Source organism: Leptonotus elevatus, chromosome 13 (genome assembly GCF_054856555.1).
Source record: "Leptonotus elevatus isolate MCC_2025b chromosome 13, RoL_Lele_1.0, whole genome shotgun sequence".
Classification (NCBI taxonomy): domain Eukaryota; kingdom Metazoa; phylum Chordata; class Actinopteri; order Syngnathiformes; family Syngnathidae; genus Leptonotus; species Leptonotus elevatus.
Genome location: NC_141251.1, coordinates 14,134,570 through 14,152,609, shown reverse-complemented (window position 1 = coordinate 14,152,609; position 18,040 = coordinate 14,134,570). Strand labels below are relative to the sequence as shown.

The following is an 18,040-nucleotide window of genomic DNA, read 5'->3' as shown; positions in this document are numbered from 1 at the left end:
TCATGTCTGACTTCACAGACTGTTTCCTGCTTGTCTAATTCTAATGCACCAAGTCACAACCTTGCCAAGGCCTTTAAAAGAATGGAATGGCGTGTAGCTAGCTTTGAGGTCCTAACCATGTCGACATTATGTGTGTGATGTCATGTTATGTGCGTGGCTAGGCATTTATGTTAATATCTGGTAGTTTTATACAATGTATGTAATATGGATGTTCAATAGCACTTTTTTTTCTGTCTGAACTATTTATCCCAATATAGCATATTAAATAAATGGCAATTTTCTCTTCTTTGAATTTCTAGATCCTGACAGAATGGACTAAAAATGCACCTTACTCGACGTCGGGATAAGTGAAGCCATCTTACGTTGCTACGGTAAGCTCGTCTAATTTGAATACATTGATTTCTCTGCGATTTTTTCACATTATTTTCTCTACAGCAAGAATGCCACCGTGTATAGCATACAGAATCACAACATGCACTTATCATCACTAAGAATGATTTTAATTTTCTCTAATATAATATATTATATAATATAACTCGAGGCGCTACTCAAAGATTTGTCTAAATCATGTTGTCAGAACCATCAACAATCAAATTAAAGTAAAGCCCGTCAAGAAAAAAAAAAGCTGTGAAATGTGAACCTAACCTCTCATTACGCCATGCACGCATCCCGTCGTAAAGCATGCACTGATAAGTGTTTTCAGAGAAAAAAAAAGTTGTTATTAAAAGTGGCAACACAATATGGCTGCTATCTGGCTTCAGCTGTGAGGGACCCATTGATAGCCCATTCATATATAATGCTGCATTCAAGAAAAGTGGGAAGTCGGACTTTTCCGACATCAAACCAGGAAGTGTGTACGGGAACGCCCCCTTGAACTCGGAAATCCCACTTGCGAAGTTGGAAAAAAAAAAAGACCCCGACTTCACTGACCGACTTCAATGTGACATCACTCTACAATGGAGACCCATTTGGCAACAGACTGTGAATTGTAAAACACAATTTACTCAAGTATAAAACTAGATAGCTTTCTTCATTCATAAATATTCGACATAACTTCACGTAACACAACATACGTAACAGTATGCCGCTATCTTCCTACATGAAATACGGTGAACTACTAAATTGTATGGACGCTTATGAAATATGAAGCAAAATTGCGAGAAAGCAAGTTTGCCGGAGGTCAAAACGTGTTTCGAAGACCAAAAAATTAATAACAATAAATTACCACTAAAAGAAAGGAAGAAAAGAAATGTAGAAAAAAACAACCATTCTGGAATATACAAAAGGTAAGGTGAATATCATTCATTAAATAAAAAGAGAGTAAAATATTCCTACTTTTAGTATTCAGACATAACGGCTGTGTTGACTGTGTGGTGCATATTTTTTAGGAGGATTAACAAAAACAAAACGGTAAACTGTTCAGCGGTGCATTAGGAAAAACTATCAGGTAGAAGAGAAAAAAGCTTGTAAAGTACAAAACTTGTTTGTATTTTCCAATGATCATCATTCAAATATGGAGGGGAGAAACTTGTTAAAATTTGACTCAAAAGAATGATAATGGCATATGTATACACACGAGGATTGAATCTGTGCTGCCATTAAATCTTACTTTCGAAACAAAGACAATTGCTATTGACTCCTAGCAGAGAATCACAGTGCATGAAGGAAAAACAATTTCTGTTCTCAACTCACATTTATTTATTCCTTGCTCAAGGCAAAGAGCGTCTTACTTTAATTTATGGGTGTTCCATGCGCTTATTGAAGCAGGTGCCCACTCACAATTCAGCAGAACAAGGCTGAAGAGATAGGCAATAAGGATGCAGCCCTCCAATTCTCTTTTTAAAGTATGTTATGAATATTCATAAATAAAGGATGATTGGATTCTGATTCAATTTGGTGAGCCTTTCTAACCACAAATATCGAGCTAAGAATCTCATTACCTGCATGCGGAAGGTGATATTGAATACATATAATTCAAGTAATGTAGCACGCACCCCCAATTTAAAATACAAAATATTTCCTCTGCCCACCACCTTACATATCTCTCTTCCATATGAATATTTTATCACACTATAAAATCTCCACATTACGTACTGTGCCTTGTTGTATTATGCCTGTTTGGTCATTCATATTGCTGACATTAAATTAGGCTCTTTCTGCTCAACTATCTATCCATCTATCCATCAATATCACCATCTATATCTCTATCCATCCATCCATCCATCCTTATATATATATATATTAAAAGTCTTGTCGTGCCAACGTCAAATGCTACGTGCTAATAAAATAAACTCAAAAAACATCCGTAGCAAATCTGCATCCAACATCTGCATCTAAAATAAGCAAACAAGCCGTTCAGATTTGATCACAGGTTCAAGGAGTGACAAGGGTGAAAATGAACAGGAAGCTTTTGTCACCCCACGGTCTTAAGTGTAGGCAAGCTGGGACTGAACTTCTTAGCTGTGATACGCGCTAGCATATGTGCAATCGTGAGCTATGTGAGAACAGCAGGGTGTTAAGAGGGAGTGGATCTAAATGTGAAAAACGCAAAAGGAGGTATTTGAAATGTCTATAACACACTTTGCAAAGTGTGATCAATGCCTTGTACACATCAATAGCAGCTATTGCTATGATGTGTTTAAACAAATAAGGAACAAACACGTGAATGCTTACACAGCTTAAGTGCCGAAAGTTGCAATTTTCCCATTGACACTAAAACAGTGAACTCAACTAACTTACTCAGCAAAACACTTCAATAACATGTGAGAAATGCACAAAAAAATAGGGCTACTATAGTACAGATTAGCACGTTTCGTTATTTCAGCTCCGTTAACGATTGGATACCATTACCATTATACCATTACTGTACCAAAAAATAGCATGTTTAAGACACATACTACATGACAAGCACTCGCTCCAGCAGATAGAAATATGAACAGATACGACACGCTCCTTTTGAGCTGCATGCTTGCGGTGTTGCTAAGCTAATGTCCATGCTTTCCATGACCTTGATTGCCCCTGCCAATATGGCCGCCATATCAGCACGTCTGTTAGCCCGCTCTAATCTGCTGTGTGACAACTGCGCCACAACCTGCGAGAGACAGTCCTCCAATAAATACGACCACATAGGTCATTTTGAAAAGGTGCCAAATTACGACCAAGTGTTACGCGTTTTAGTTTAGCGACCTCTATTGGCCATGTTGAATAGCGCAAAAAGGATCCAGAATCCATTGGTTTCAGATCCATTAAATTGAGGTTCCACAGTACCAGGTGCAGCTTAAGAGGGACTTGATCGATAGTAGGGCTGGGGAAATATTTATAAATACATTTAGAATATCATATAAAATGCTGTATGATCTTAACTCATTCACTCCCAGCCATTTTCACAGAAGCAATCTCCTTCACTCTCGGCTGTTTTATTGGATTTTGACTGATTTTGCAATGCCCACAGAATATTGTGTTCTATTGCTATAAAAACATGGAACCTACCGAAAGGAATATTAAAGTCTCTTCTTTCATCAGGAAAAAAAAATATATCTCTATCTGTTTCCGTTTTGCAGCAATTAGCATTAGAATATAGCTAAGTTTCATCATTATTCACAAATTATTTAGAATTCTGAGTAATTGAGTTTTTTTTTTAACAAGGCCCTGTTTCATCTCTTTTGCTCATCTGCCACCTGCTGGCCGTTTGTGTAAAAGTTACCATTTCTTTAACGGTTCTTCGCAGTTGAGAGGCTGCATCAAAGCCTTCTGTATGCTCTGGCATTAAAAAAACAAAAACAACGTATAAATATGTCTTTGGGACGCTTAAAACATTTAAAATAGAACACATTTATACATTTTTGGGAGTAAATGAGTTAATTGGGCGACACAGATTTCTGACGAGGCTGTAGCCCCCTTTTGCACAGTGCCATCCCTGATAATTGCTGAAAACATGCCAAAAGTGTTGTGGAGACAGTGACAGACTATTTTTAAGCATTTTTTTCATTTTTTGTGCTGTGATGCACTTGGCCATCCGGTATGTGTTGGCCCTCGACCACTATACTATATAAGAAATAGAGCTAACCAGTGACTAAGGGTGTGCTCAAAAAAATCGATACGGGAATATATTGTTGCAGGCCTCGCCAATCCATATATCGGCACAGAGGTGTCAGAATTGTTCATTCATAACGTTTCCAGAAGTGCTGCTCAACATTCGAAGAAAAAAAAACTTTTTTCGCCATGCAGCATAATAAAAATATAATTTGGGCCATACTTCAGTCACGTGTGTGATATACATCTGCCCTTATAAATTATAGGATATTTATTGTGTGTTAGGTTAGCACTGTCAGCATATAGAAGTGGTATAGCTTTTTCAGCCAGCCCTCGCAGTGATGACCGGTCAGCAGTCACAAAAAGCTGAATATTATGATTGGTTATTTTAAATACGGTTCTTAACTTCTTTTTGCACAAAGTTCCCTTGTCTTCAATTCCCACTCAGTGACTGTGCGAATGCGATCGTAAAAGGTTCTCTGTGTCTCAACGCAACACGTGCCCTATGATTGACGGTCGAGCAGTTGAGGGTACAGATGGCATTTCATCCCAAGTCAGCTGGGATAGGCTCCAGTTCACTGTAACCGTGCACATTTTCAGCGCTACAGAAAATGGATGGCTATTAACAAATCAGAAGTCAACCAGCATGCTGGAAAGGATGTAAAACCTGGGAGGTTTCCCCCCCGCAGTTTGATTCATTGCTCCTCATTCCTCACATCATTCTGGACCATTTTATGACTCCATCTAAAGACTAAGATCTACACTCTATGGCCATGAGCAAGGAGCCTTATTGCAGATATTATTTTAATCAAATGTATTTGCTCTGGAACTATTTGCTCAAGCGATAAGCTTGGCTAAGCTCAGCTATGAGTGAGAATCAAGATCAGCGACAGTTTGCACTTATGATATCCCGGAGAAGCTCGCTCTTTGGCACAAAATGTAATCTGCCTGCAATCATGAATGACACCCCTGTTTACCGCTCTGCCACAGCCATCCCATAGTAACCCTTGACAGTGACAGACAGTGGCAGGCACCGGCGCGACACAATCAACGTGGTGGAGTGCGGCTTGCCACTGATGGACAGGCTTGTAGTGTTTACGGGACGTATTCCGATGGCTTTTCAGAGCGGATGGAGAAGCCTCTCTCAGGAAGATCTATCTGGAAGGTTCACTCTCACCCTAAATTAATTGAACGTCACTCAAAGAGAAGGCCAAATGGCGAGAGAGAAAATGAGAGTGTGACTTAGACCGGTGTCTTAATGCAATAGTGGTCACAAAAGCCACACTCAATTTAGACAAAGCTTAATTTGTAGCTACGTGGACTAAATACAATTAGGGCACTGCTGCTTCCGCACCACAATATTTCCACACCAAACTGAAGCAGCAATGAAATGACCACATTGCAAACACTTTAAATGGAAGGATAGATATTTTACCTTCCATCTCTACAGTGGATGTGTCTGTTTCTTTTTCTTCTGTCTTTGCAGCAGTTGGCTCCTCTTCTGCTGAAAAAAGAAGAAGAAAGCAAACAATGGTCTTGTAGGTCTTTTATTCATGTTACCGGAAGTGTCTTTGGGGAGAGGTTGTCATACCTGTGAGGCTGCAAAAAGATCTTGTCTGGAATCAAATATTGTAATACTAACACAGCTAATATATAAATAGTGGTTTGCACATCCGCCTTACTGGATTCAAATCTCATTTCCGCTGTTTTTGCATAGGGTTTCATCCTGAAGCTTCCATTCACATTCCAGAAACATGCATGTTGCGTTACATTAAGACTATAAATTGTCCGTATGCGTGAGTGTGAAAGATGATTTGACTATACGTTACATGCCTTGCAATTGGCTGACAAAACAGTACAGGATATGTCCTGGATAGGGATGTAATGATATCGAAGGCTACGTTCACGCTGCAGGTCTTAATGCTCAATTCCGAATTTTTGTGTGAAATCAGATTTTTGGGATTATGCGTTCTAATGACCTATTAATTGCGACCTAATGCGTCCCCAAAGTGACCCGAATGCACAGAAGAAGATACGTCACTCACAACGCTGTGTTTGCGGAAGTAAAGACGTATGGTCCAGCAGCGTGTCAGGGTCACGGACTTTTATCATATTTTTACCATCTCATATCTACAGAGGAGTGATGCGGGAGGAGGTAGAAATAATATTTTGTGAAAATGGGGCGAGCCTGTTCGAGAGCCTCATCTCACGGAGACCTCTCCTTTTTTTCTTCTCCCCAACGATGACGTCACGTCATTGCCGCGCGTAATAAATGAGCCGGCTGCATGGCTAAATTGCTAATATCACCACCACAAATGTCATCTTTATACTTCATGTTTTAAGTAGAATTAAATTAAAGTCAAATATAAAGTCACAACTGTTACTCGAAACAACTTTTCCGATTCACGTACGTCTCCCGAGCCGTGCGGACTTTGCAAATGCGTCAAGCATAAATCAAGCTTCTCCCCCCGCTCGCGTGGAGCGCATATTGGAATTTTGATGACGTTGGATATATGCGACCTGGCCGTTTAGACTGCCGACGCATTGCAAAAATTCGGATACATATCCGATCTAAGACCACATATGAAAGTGACCCAGGTTGAATATGAAAAAAATCGGAATTGAGCCGTTCCGACACAGGTCGCATTTGGGCAAAAAAAATCCGATCTGGGTCGCATTTGCCTGCAGTGTGAACGCAGCCTAAACATCATGATAAGATATGAACCTCACAATCCGATTATTATCCCAATATTGTGGAGAGGATGGCGATACAAAATAACTCATGGTAATGTATAAAAGCTCAGGTTGAAAAAAAAAAGAAGTAAAATAGTGTGTTTTTTGCAAGGAACGACGAAATAGGCTTGGCCAGTCATTAGATTGTCATGAGCTCCGATTGGCTCAGCGGGGCAAAGCATTATGGTCTATGTAGTTCTTTGGACTGTTTAATTTGTTTGTGTGGTAATATTTGGTTAAGTTACATCTCGTGCTGGATAGGCATATATGCTATTCCTAGCAGGTAAGCTGAAACCTGCACGGACAAGCACTATATGCAGTAACATGCATGGATGGATGCAAGGGCGGTTGTGTACCTTTGTCTTCATCTTGATCCTCGTTTTGAGTGACTGTTTCTTGATGTTCATTGTGTTCAGTTCCAATATCTTCACATTTGTCTTGACTGTTGTTTTCATCCGGATTCGGCTCCTCAAGGCTCAAATCTTCATCTTGACCAGCAAAAAAACGAAAAAAATAAAAAAAAACATGAAAGTTGTGATTAAAGATTTCATGTGAGTCAAGTATTCAAACAATGATGCAAAGTGTTTAAACGATTTTAAAGAGTTGGAAAAACTAGTAGCTAACTAAAAAAGGATCATAATGAGAAGTGCCCAGAATTTTCGTTTTTCTTTCTGCATTAGCCTACTGCTGTTGTTTTATGCATTTTTCCTCATTGTTGCTCCTACTTTTCTGTTAGTGTCTCACGAGAAGGTTAATTAAAGATTGAATGCCTTGGTTAGCAAGCCAGGGATGCATTTAGCACAACACATTTATCGAAAATCTACAAAATTCACCCTTGGAGACGCTATGGCCGCTCCATCTGTCAAAATGTTGTCAATGGAATAGAATTTACATAAAAGAAGAGATTCAAGGCGCTGCTCCCTGACAGCAATGCAAATCCTGAATGTTAATGACACAAGGAGGTGGAAAAGTTCATAATCAGACTAAAAGAAATAATTCATGCTCTCAGTTCAGTTGTCCTTTTACAACACACAAACAAAGAGACTAAATGAATTCACTCAAGCCTGTTTTAGGATTTCCTTTGTGTGTGATTAACTCCTGCACTTCCAAAATGTCTGATCATCTCAACATGACCACATAGACGTCGTTTGCAAGTGTACCATACCTGGGTTCTGACTCTCCATCACCACGTCTTCAACCGCTTCCGCATCTAGAAGCAAGGAGTTCAAAAAAAAAGTCAAAAATATTTACGCCCAGAGTCAAAATGTCTCTCCTTTCGATATCAACTAAAACACCTTTTTTTATTCCATTGCTTTATGTCGCTTTGTCTTTGTACTGCAGCGCGAGAGCAATGGAACCACAAAGGCATGCATAAATTAAGCGACAAAAAGAAAGGGGAAAATAATGTCACTTCCAAAGCCATACATAATTGAGGGGTTCTTTGTTCCACGCGTCTGTGAAAAGAGAACTTTTTGTTGTTGTTGTAGTGTTGGCATGTGGGATGGAAAGACCGAAGAGGAGCGAATAGTGCATTCAATTTTTGATGACAAATGACACCCAAGAAACAGTGGCGGAGCCAAGGGGCTGTGAGCATGTTAATGAGCCGTAAAGTGACATTACCATTGTCAGCCTTGTTTTCATCACCTGCTTCTTCTTTTCCTAGAAAGGAGAGCAAATGTTCGTCACTTCAACACCAGAACTCATATCATGAAAAACTAAACATACTACATTTTCTAGTGATGAATGATTCATATACAGCAGAATCATGAACCTCGAAAACAAATCATAAAGCTTCATTTTAGCGTGTGTTTCTTTCGTCTCGGGGCCGTATACACAGGACCCTTTTTTGAACAATGTGAGGTTTTCCATTCTTTCAGCTCAACAAATTCAAATTTGTTTTGTCTTTCACATATAGTCTCCCCATTTGCTGTGGCACAACAGGGAGTATAATAACTACATAAAATAATCATTTTGATTTGACTTTTGTAGTGGAGTTAAATTACTTATGTGTTTCTATTTATAATACTTTTACTCCATCACCATTCAAGTGTACTGTAAATGCATTATTATTTCATCATCCATCCATCCATCTATTTTCTATATGGATTTTCCTGTTGAGGGTCGCAGGGAGCTGGAGCCGAACCCAGCTGACTTCAAGCAAAAAGCAGACTAACCCAAACACTGGTTGCCACTCAATCACAGGCAACATGAGTTTATTTTTTATTTTTACTTTTAAGTATAGAACACACTGAGTGATGCAGCTCTTGGGATGCGTCAAACTTTTGACTGCCAAATATATTTTTCTTATTCTCATGCTCAGAATTTTGAGTGCCGTCACTAGGTGTCGGTATCAGACCGATACCCGCAGGTACTTCATGGTATTGGTAGGGTACTCGCGATGTTGGCCTCTTGTGGCTGTTTTATGATAAGGAACTAAAAGCATTTAGGGACTTTTTCTGGCCACTGAAATATTAGTTTCATTGTATTTACTCAAATTCATTTTATTGTGTGTTCTATGCAAAATGAACTAAAGTAAATATGTATTTTTATAAACGAATGGACCAAATTAATAGAAAATTGCCATTAATTTCATGCAATTTTAAGGAAAATTCTATATTGGGGTAATAGGTTGTTTTGTCTTTGTTTTTAGCTTTATGTATCAAAAGTGCCAGTGACTACTCAAGAGTTGAGTACTTGTACTGGTATCGGTTAAAAAAAAAGGGGTATCGAATATCCCTAGTATTTTTTCATGCATCATTTTAAAGCAATTGGCTTTGTCTGCTACTTTAACAGGGGTTTCTGCAGGTATCATCAAATCTAATTTAATGCTTTTTAAACTGAAAACTAATTTAATGCCCGTGTCGTACTGAATATATTGTTTATATATTAGGGGTGTCAGTCTATAACAATTTTAATGCATGATTTCTATAGCTAACTCAGGATGATTAACTGTAAATTAATCACACTGTATATTTATTCAAAATGTACAATGCAATAGCTTTCAAGTTTTTCAAACACTAGTTAATTAACATACAAGTGGGCAAATATGGTTACCAAATACACACGTGGTTGTATCTTTCTATCTCATTGATACAGTAATTCTATAGTAATTCTTAGTTACAGTTAACAGTTATGAGTCATATATTTGTGATGAGGTAATGCCTCTAGGTGGCATTAGTGTTTCATGTTGGATGTTGGTGACAGGAACAATACATTTTCTTTTCAAATTCGGAGCAATTGTTATTTGGAACATGAAGCAACTCCAGGCCAATTTGTTCATCGTGAATTACAACTAGTCTAGTCACCAGTCCCCACAAATACATATATTTGCATCATATTTAGTGCTAAATTGTGTTATAGTGACTCGTTTGCAAGATGAAATAAAGCATGAACAACAACTGTATTTAAAAATTTTCATTTAAGGCCTGTATTTTAGCTTCCTTCATTTAACGACTTTTAATGCTTTTTAATGACCCACGGAAATCCTGCTTAATTAATGATTGGACAATTAATATTGGTTCAACTAATGACTGACAACCTTCACTATAGTTTGGACTCACTAAGGAACTAAGGTCACCTCTTATTTGTAACATTAAATGAATGCAATTGACAACCACTTTTACACATGCTCTCTAGCACGTGCACACACTGCATGTCCACCAATGACATTTGGCAAAGTCTGTAAATGAAAGCCATGACACCAATAAGAGAACATGTTTCACACAATGGCTATTGTGCAGCTTCTATAATTGCTTTTTTTTAACAAGCCGCACAGAGAAACCATTTTCCATATCTGCGCAATTTTGCCATGCACTCTGAACAATAAAAACGCCAGCCTCTATTAAAGGGAAAAAAGTCTGGTTGTAGCATGGCTGCATGTTTATCTGAAGTGCCTCTGCCCATCACGCCGAATAGTGGTGACACGCCATCGATGACAATCCTTTCTATTAATCATGACTGACATTTGGAGATGGAGTCTTACCGAGAGGGCCACAAGGAATACCTCAGTGGGAAAAGCAGGTGAAGATGAAGGCTGAGGTCACCCCCCCCCCCCCCCCCCACCCGAATGAATGACTGTCATAATTATAAATAGTGATCCCAAACAACAACATGTCAGATGTGTAAAGGGGCCGAATGCAACTCCCCCCCACATAATTTGATCATTTATACTGAGCTTATTGAGAATAAGAATGCTTAATCTACAATAAAGAATGCCTCGCACACACACGGTGACAACATCTTATGTAGGGCAGCTGTGATTTATAATGGCTCCAAGATTAGGACCATTTGAAGAATGTCTTTCCACAATGACACCACCCCCCAAAACACAACTCACTCATGCGTTACAAACAGCAGGTGGCAGCATTGTCACAAGCGTTCTTGCCAACTTCAAGTGGACTTAAGCCCCTTTTCATTGTGAATGCAGGTCCAACATACTTCACTACTGGTCAGCAACGACAAACAAAATGGCTCTCAGCTCAAACCCGCACTTCTACACTTAGTATTAATGATGATATATTTTTTAAATACTGTTTGTTAATGTCGTATTGTTTTAAGTGAATGTCCACGCAGTTTTGTTAAAAAAAAAATGTCTTAAAGGCACGTGGATGATTTATTTATGACAACAACAGGGTTAAGTATTACAAGGACATAAATGATTTAAAAGTTGATATGCAACCTTCCCTTCTTGACTAGAGTGGATATCTGGATGGAGCTCATACTCGGCAATAAATGAAAATCACACATTCTTTCCACTGCCCTCTCATCCACCCCTCCTATTAAAGCCAACTGGAGCAAAGAAAAGGAAAAATTCATGAGGCACGCGCAAGAAGGCCGCTGGGATGACCAAAAGCTCACATTCAAAAATTTTTTGCTCGTGTTTGTCCGCATCATCGTCTTGGAGTGGCTGAGTGTTGGCCCTCTCAGTGTTATTTATCTCTACATTCGGTCCACACTCACCACCATTCCGCTTTGCTTCTCGCCTCTTTACCAGAAACCTTAGCAACCCAGATAAACACTTTCAGCAAGACATTGATTCCTGGCTAAAGGTTCACATTTTATTGTGCCCTGTGACACCCACTAAATCTCACTAATACCGCCCTGCCAAAAAGTAAACACTGTGGGGCTGCTTTCCAACTCAGGTGATGTCTCAGTACATTTTTGGACCTTTATTTCTGATATTAGTAGTGTTGTTCCGATACCGTTTTTTGGCCCCTGATACCGATACCCAGCTTTGCAGTATCGGCCGATACCATAAGTCGAGATGTCAACAAATGATTGCAGCTTTAGGACATTCATGCATTCCGCATTTAGACTGCATAAAAACACACAAAAGCCACAAACCCTTTAGACATCTAAAATGATTATTACATTTTCTTTTCCTTTTTTTAACTTTGACTTCCCGCTGCATTCTAAGCAGCCCGTCGGCCATATTGGAGGTGGCCATCGTGTTAAAGCTGGCAAATGATACTCGTAGAATTGAGTCAGAATGATAGTTTGGAATGTTTGATACCACTTTTACCAGTACGAGTACTAATTCTTGATCATAAAACGGCCACAAGAGGGCAGCCAAACTGGCATCAGCTGCGTTGCAAGTTCCGATACTTTGATACAGTATACAAAATGTACTGTAAATGTTGTCTATGGTAATAATTGTCAGCTGTTGTCACAAAGGGCATTCAAGACTATTGACCTGGTATGGTACGCATTAAATATGAGGGACGAAGTTTGTACTTTTTGTAAGGCAGTAATACTAATTGGGCCTGCCCATGCATTTCATGTGCCCTTTTTAAAGCAACACTAAGGAACTTTTAGTTTACGTTGATTATGGTGACCCCATATGGACAAAAGCGGTAATATTATGCCTGAAGGAAGACCACATTTCCCATGAGGACAAGCGCCATTACGTCGTTTTTGAGCTCACGTCAGCGAGTGAAAGCCGGACCAACGTTGATCCTTAACTGTCCCCTTTCATCCGGATAGCTTTCTTTTTTGTCTTCTCAGACAAAACTTTGCAGTTGTAATTGTGCGTCGACATTCAAACTGACTTCCGTCTATGTGATGAATGGGGAAAGGGGGAAGTGACATTTTGCCATAAAGCAGTCAATTCACATTTGTAGTTTTTTTGTGTGGCAGTGTTCCTTCCATCCTCCTCAAAGTTGCTTAGTGCCAGTAACAATTATACAGACCCCCTCAGGCCATGACAAAGGTACCATTCAACTAGTTTTAAGTCGATGTTTCATCAGAAGAGTTATGCAAATGTTTTATTAGGGTTGAAAAGTTCCTTAGTGCTACTTTAAGTCTCCATCATTATTAACAGTTAACAGATTGTACCTGTAGGAAGAACCAAACATGCTTCTTTTGTTGCTTTTGGCTAATGCTGCTGCAAAATAGTAAAGTGAGAGCATAATACAGTGCTTAATTTATTATTTGCAACTAAACTTGTGAGAACAGGGAGAGCATTCGTTTAGAAGCTGATGCTTGCTTCCTTTGCGTTTCCTCCCTCTCACAACGTTGTACCTTCTTGCAGTAATAATAGTCCTTGTTATTATTACTATTATGTGTCCCTCCACTAGCCAGTGTATTTTTTTTATTTTTATAAAGAAAGCGCACTGGAAGCAACCTTAATGTTTTCCTTTCATCTGCACGACGGCTAAAAGCCTCTCACGGCTGACCCGTGGCGTGGGGAGCATGAAGTCCCCCGAGGAGTGTGATGCATCACACTGAGATATATTGACAGGCACATTCCACCCAACACTGCAACAGAGTGTAATTTATTCCAACAAGTGCTCCACATATGAACAGCGACCGATATGTAGCCCTCAAGATAAAGTGCATTCCATTTTCAATGGAAGCATTTGGTGGTTGTGCGAGACGCTCAAGGATCTTGAACTATGAATATCACATTGCTGATATGCGCTAGTTTTTTTTGTTGCTTTTTCCTTAATGTGCGTATCCTGCACTCTGCGCTATCGGTGACATCCGAGTGTTTTCTATGATTAATTCATCCCCCCCCCCCCAACACCCCCCAACCCACCTCCACCATGCGCTGCATCCACACCTAACCTTTACAGTGGAGGCACTACAAAATCATTTCATTCCCCTCCTGTAAAAGAGGTTGTCTCAAGGACTGAGTGTTCCCATGCTCGAAAGCTGTGCCGGGGCCTTTTGTGAATGGATTAGTTACTATTAAGCTGCCAGGCCTGATAAATTAGGATTTATAAAGATTATTACAAAATACTTATGCCCTCCTAATGCTGCTGATTGAATTTGCGAATCATTTTGAATTGCCGCTGCAAGATTATATAGGAATGTATGCTGAACAGGCAGATTGAAATGCAGGCAGGCAGAAATGCAGCAAAAGCGCGCTTTGTTTAAAAAACACAGAATTATTGACGCCCTTGAAGTGACTGCGCTATCTAGTCCAGCCTTCCGCAATCAGCGAGATGAGCCGTTTCCCCGGGGAAAACAACCATGACTGCTATCTTTAAAAATTCCCTGCAACCTTTAAGCTTGAAGACAAATGGATGGTGTACCATTTTAATTGCCTACTAACACCCTCCAGTGTAAAAATCTAATTATCTTTGGTCCATCGTATCGGAGAAGCCTATAATTGTTTCAATATTACACATCCAAAGGGGCTGAAAGTGCAGAATAGCCAGATAATGGCTTCTTAAACAAGTTTGCCTCCCAGAAAACATTCATTTGAAAAGGACCAATCTTTTGCCCAAGGAGCAACTTAGGAACACTTGGGAGTGCTGACCATGACTAGTCAATTTTTTTATTTATTGTAAACATGGCAGTGATGAGTCACTGTTAGTATCAGATACAAAATAAGCATTCGTATTCATTCACTGGTCAGCGGTTACCATGTTGTCGCGCAGGTCTACATCATTCCAAACTACGGTCAAAATAATAAACTGTTAAATCAAAGTTGAGCATTTTTCTCTGGAAATGTTGTGATACAGCTAGGGGTGTCCTAAAAAATATATCGATACAGGAATATATTGTTACACGTATCGATACGAAGGCGTCAGAATCAATATTGCACATTCATTCATGCATAAAGCTAGCTTGTTCCTTGCTATGTAGTGCGCACATATTTCGACCAGGCACGGCGCCGTGGGTAAACCGGAAAGTGCTGCTAATTTTCGAAGAAGAAAACAGTTTTGCCATCCATCATAGTAAAAATATCATTTGACTATACGAATGTGAGTGTTTTCATAAAACTGTATGTAACGTTATGGAACGTAGCGGGATACGCGACACCTTGAAGGCCATGTATTGGGATACAGTACGTATCGCATTGTTACACCGTATCGTTATACCCGTTATATCGTGAGCAATATCCAACCAACTAACGGACATCATTTTGTGGATGCTTTACACAAACCTCTGTTATTGTCGTTGTCATCCATGGCTGTTGACTTTGTAGACGGTGATATGTTATCTGCAAGAAAACAACGATTTAGTGACACAAGAATAACAGATTGTCAAATCATCTGAGTGCTCGATAAGAGACAATGCATGATGGAATCAGATTTAGTATTCCAACTTGGCTATTCTCTCAAGTCTGACCCCAGTACAAAATTGTAAGGGAGGAGTGAATTGCTTTAACATGCTGCTGTTTTATAACTCCCTGACAAAAAGTGACTCCTGTGAGGCAATGTGAGGCTTTTGAGAGCGACCCCAGAGTACAGTTGTTGACAAAAACTGCCAGTGAATGTGAGCCATTCGGCAGCCATTCGAACCTTTGAATAGGTTCCACATAGCAGTGAGTCAAACTCTGGCTGATGGAGCACAATAAAAGGCCAGCATTTGGCACAAGAGCAAAGGCCCGTCCAAAAAAGGCCCAACTGGATCAGGACAGTGCTGGCAATGCGATATGACATGACTAGGAACCATTATGGTTTATTGAAATAGTCTAACACTGGAAGGTGATGTTGCGTAACATCTGGTTCAAAACCAAGAGTAAATAACAGATCAGGACAAGTTGCCATCAGGAAGTTGCCGTCAATCAAATAAGTATAGTATCTCACATCTCTGCACATATTCATCTTTTCATGGAACAACACTGAAGAAAGGACACACCGATACAATGAAAAGTAGCCATTGTACAGCTTATACAGGTTTCTGTATAACTTTTTTTTAAATGGAACTTAAATTACTACACACATATACATACAAATATACTGTTAAGGGCTGTCAGTTTATTACAATTTTAATTGGAATTAACAATATGATTTCCGTAGTTAACTCGCACCTAATCATAAAGTAATCACACATTATATGTGTTCTAAATATACAACAAAATATATATATTTTTATGGAGTACTTCATTTTTATTCATCTGTCTCGTACATTGGAGAATGCACCCAAGAAATTGGGACTCCATTGCATTTCAGTTTGAAAAGAAGCCATAATTCCACAAAGCTTCATGGAAAATGACTGCTAACCATCAAACAAAAAACAGCCAGCCAGCCAACCAACAAAAAAGCAACCAAAACCTCGTTACTGCACCTCACACACTCTTAGGGAGAAAATTCCCAAGGTGGCAAAAACATTCAGCTAAACTTCAGCTTTATAAAACCCCGTCTCACTTGTTTATGGAAATAGTCCATGCCGCTTTGTATTGGTGCCCGTCTTTATTCAGGACATCAGCGCATAGACAAATGTCAATAGTTAAACATGATAAGCAGTATCTGGGCGCTACAGGCCATTTGCCAAGATGGAGGAGCGATAAAAGCGCTGGTGCTTGCGTTTGTTCTCCAGCCTAGCACACGCTGCTGGGAGATGTTTCTTTGACGCTCACTTTAGGTGGTCTGAAGGCTTGGTGCCAGTGAGCCGGATAAAGAGACTGACACTGGGAATTAGCGGCGGACATAAGCTCTTGTAATGCAATGCACCTTAGCTGGCATTAAGTATTTTTAAGAGCAACGCATCAAATCGTGATTCAACTTGTCAGCGAATGAATAAACATTCAATTTCCTCTGCCGCATACAGGAAAAAACAAACAAAAAACACCCCGCAAATCACTGTCACGAGTCAAAGCTCTGCCACTCACTTACTTAGGCTGTGTGTGCAGTGGAGGGGGGGGGGTGTTAAGGGGAAAAGGCAAGCATGAAATATTCTGTCACTCACCTCCCTTCGGCTGCTCGTCTGCAACCTCCATGTCATTGTCTGGGAAAGGTGGGAAAAGACAGACAGTCAAAGCATGTAGACGATATAACAAGTCTTTAAGATGCATCTCCATTGTAATGACAATCACTTCATATAACAATGCTGCGTTTTGCATATCCGTTTAACAAGTACCGATACTGCGAGTAAAAAGAATTTCATATCCAATGAATGTGATGGCAATTTTCTATTCATCTCATTTCTAGATCATCGGCCCCCGACGCGAAAACTGCTACCTTGGTATCTTGTCCATCCCTGCTATCAACAGTATATATGCTGGTTGTGTTTACAAATAACGCAGAAGATGCATTTTGTGAGAATGGAAATGTCTATAACGGGGGTTATATTAATTAAATTGAAAAAAAAAGGGGGGGGGGGAAATTGCAAAAAATGCAGACTGTAGCATTAAGTTGTAATATCACCATTTCCCACCAGATGGCAGACGTTTTAGTTGCGCTTACACTGGATTTTACACTGCCCTATACAACATAAATGCGCAAAAAAACCCATTAGGCCTCTAATATTTTTGGGCCGATTTGGAATATGTTGGACAAATATTGTACTTCAATAACATTACATTTTGAATGAATGAGTTGATATTTGTGGAAGAATGCACAAAAATAAATGTTTGCACTTAATGTTGGTTTTCTGGATTTTTTATTTTTTTATTTTTTACAGATGCTTGTTGATTTGTTGTTTGCCCTTTGTTGTTGGGTTACGATAGTGGACCTTTTATATACATGCAATGAAAAATGTAACAAAAATAAAACATATTAAGAGCACGTCTTTTGTTGTTATTTAAAATAGGATGTTTTTTGTACGTGGGTAGATGCTCGAGTAGCACTGATGAAAAATTGTGGCCCCTCCAGCATTGAAGTTGCCCATCCTTGGTCTATAACATGGCAGTCAAAACAACAGGGTAGTTTTTATGACTCTCTAATCCTTCTTCTTACTCTCACACCAGCTCAGACGTTTCATAACAGCCTCTCTAAATTGCACCACCAGACATCCTTGGATCAAGTGAGTTATTTCATCAAAATCACTCATTTTGTGTGTGCGTGTGTGTGTATGTGTGAGAGAGCGAGAGACATCCCTTTTC

At 39.5% G+C, this 18,040-nt stretch overlaps 1 protein-coding gene across 1 annotated transcript in view; it reads right to left on the bottom strand.

The window, feature by feature from the left end:
- LOC147163918 (uncharacterized) overlaps positions 1 to 18,040 on the bottom strand; it is a 150,721-nt gene that overhangs the window by 15,036 nt on the left and 117,645 nt on the right. The window contains exons 5-10 of the mRNA XM_086092196.1: positions 16,906 to 16,944; positions 15,158 to 15,214; positions 8,386 to 8,424; positions 7,931 to 7,975; positions 7,122 to 7,253; positions 5,468 to 5,536 (exon numbers count right to left, since the gene is read on the bottom strand). Of these exons, the coding sequence (XP_085948322.1) occupies positions 5,468 to 5,536; positions 7,122 to 7,253; positions 7,931 to 7,975; positions 8,386 to 8,424; positions 15,158 to 15,214; positions 16,906 to 16,944 (381 nt within the window). The remainder of the gene's footprint in view (positions 1 to 5,467; positions 5,537 to 7,121; positions 7,254 to 7,930; positions 7,976 to 8,385; positions 8,425 to 15,157; positions 15,215 to 16,905; positions 16,945 to 18,040) is intronic.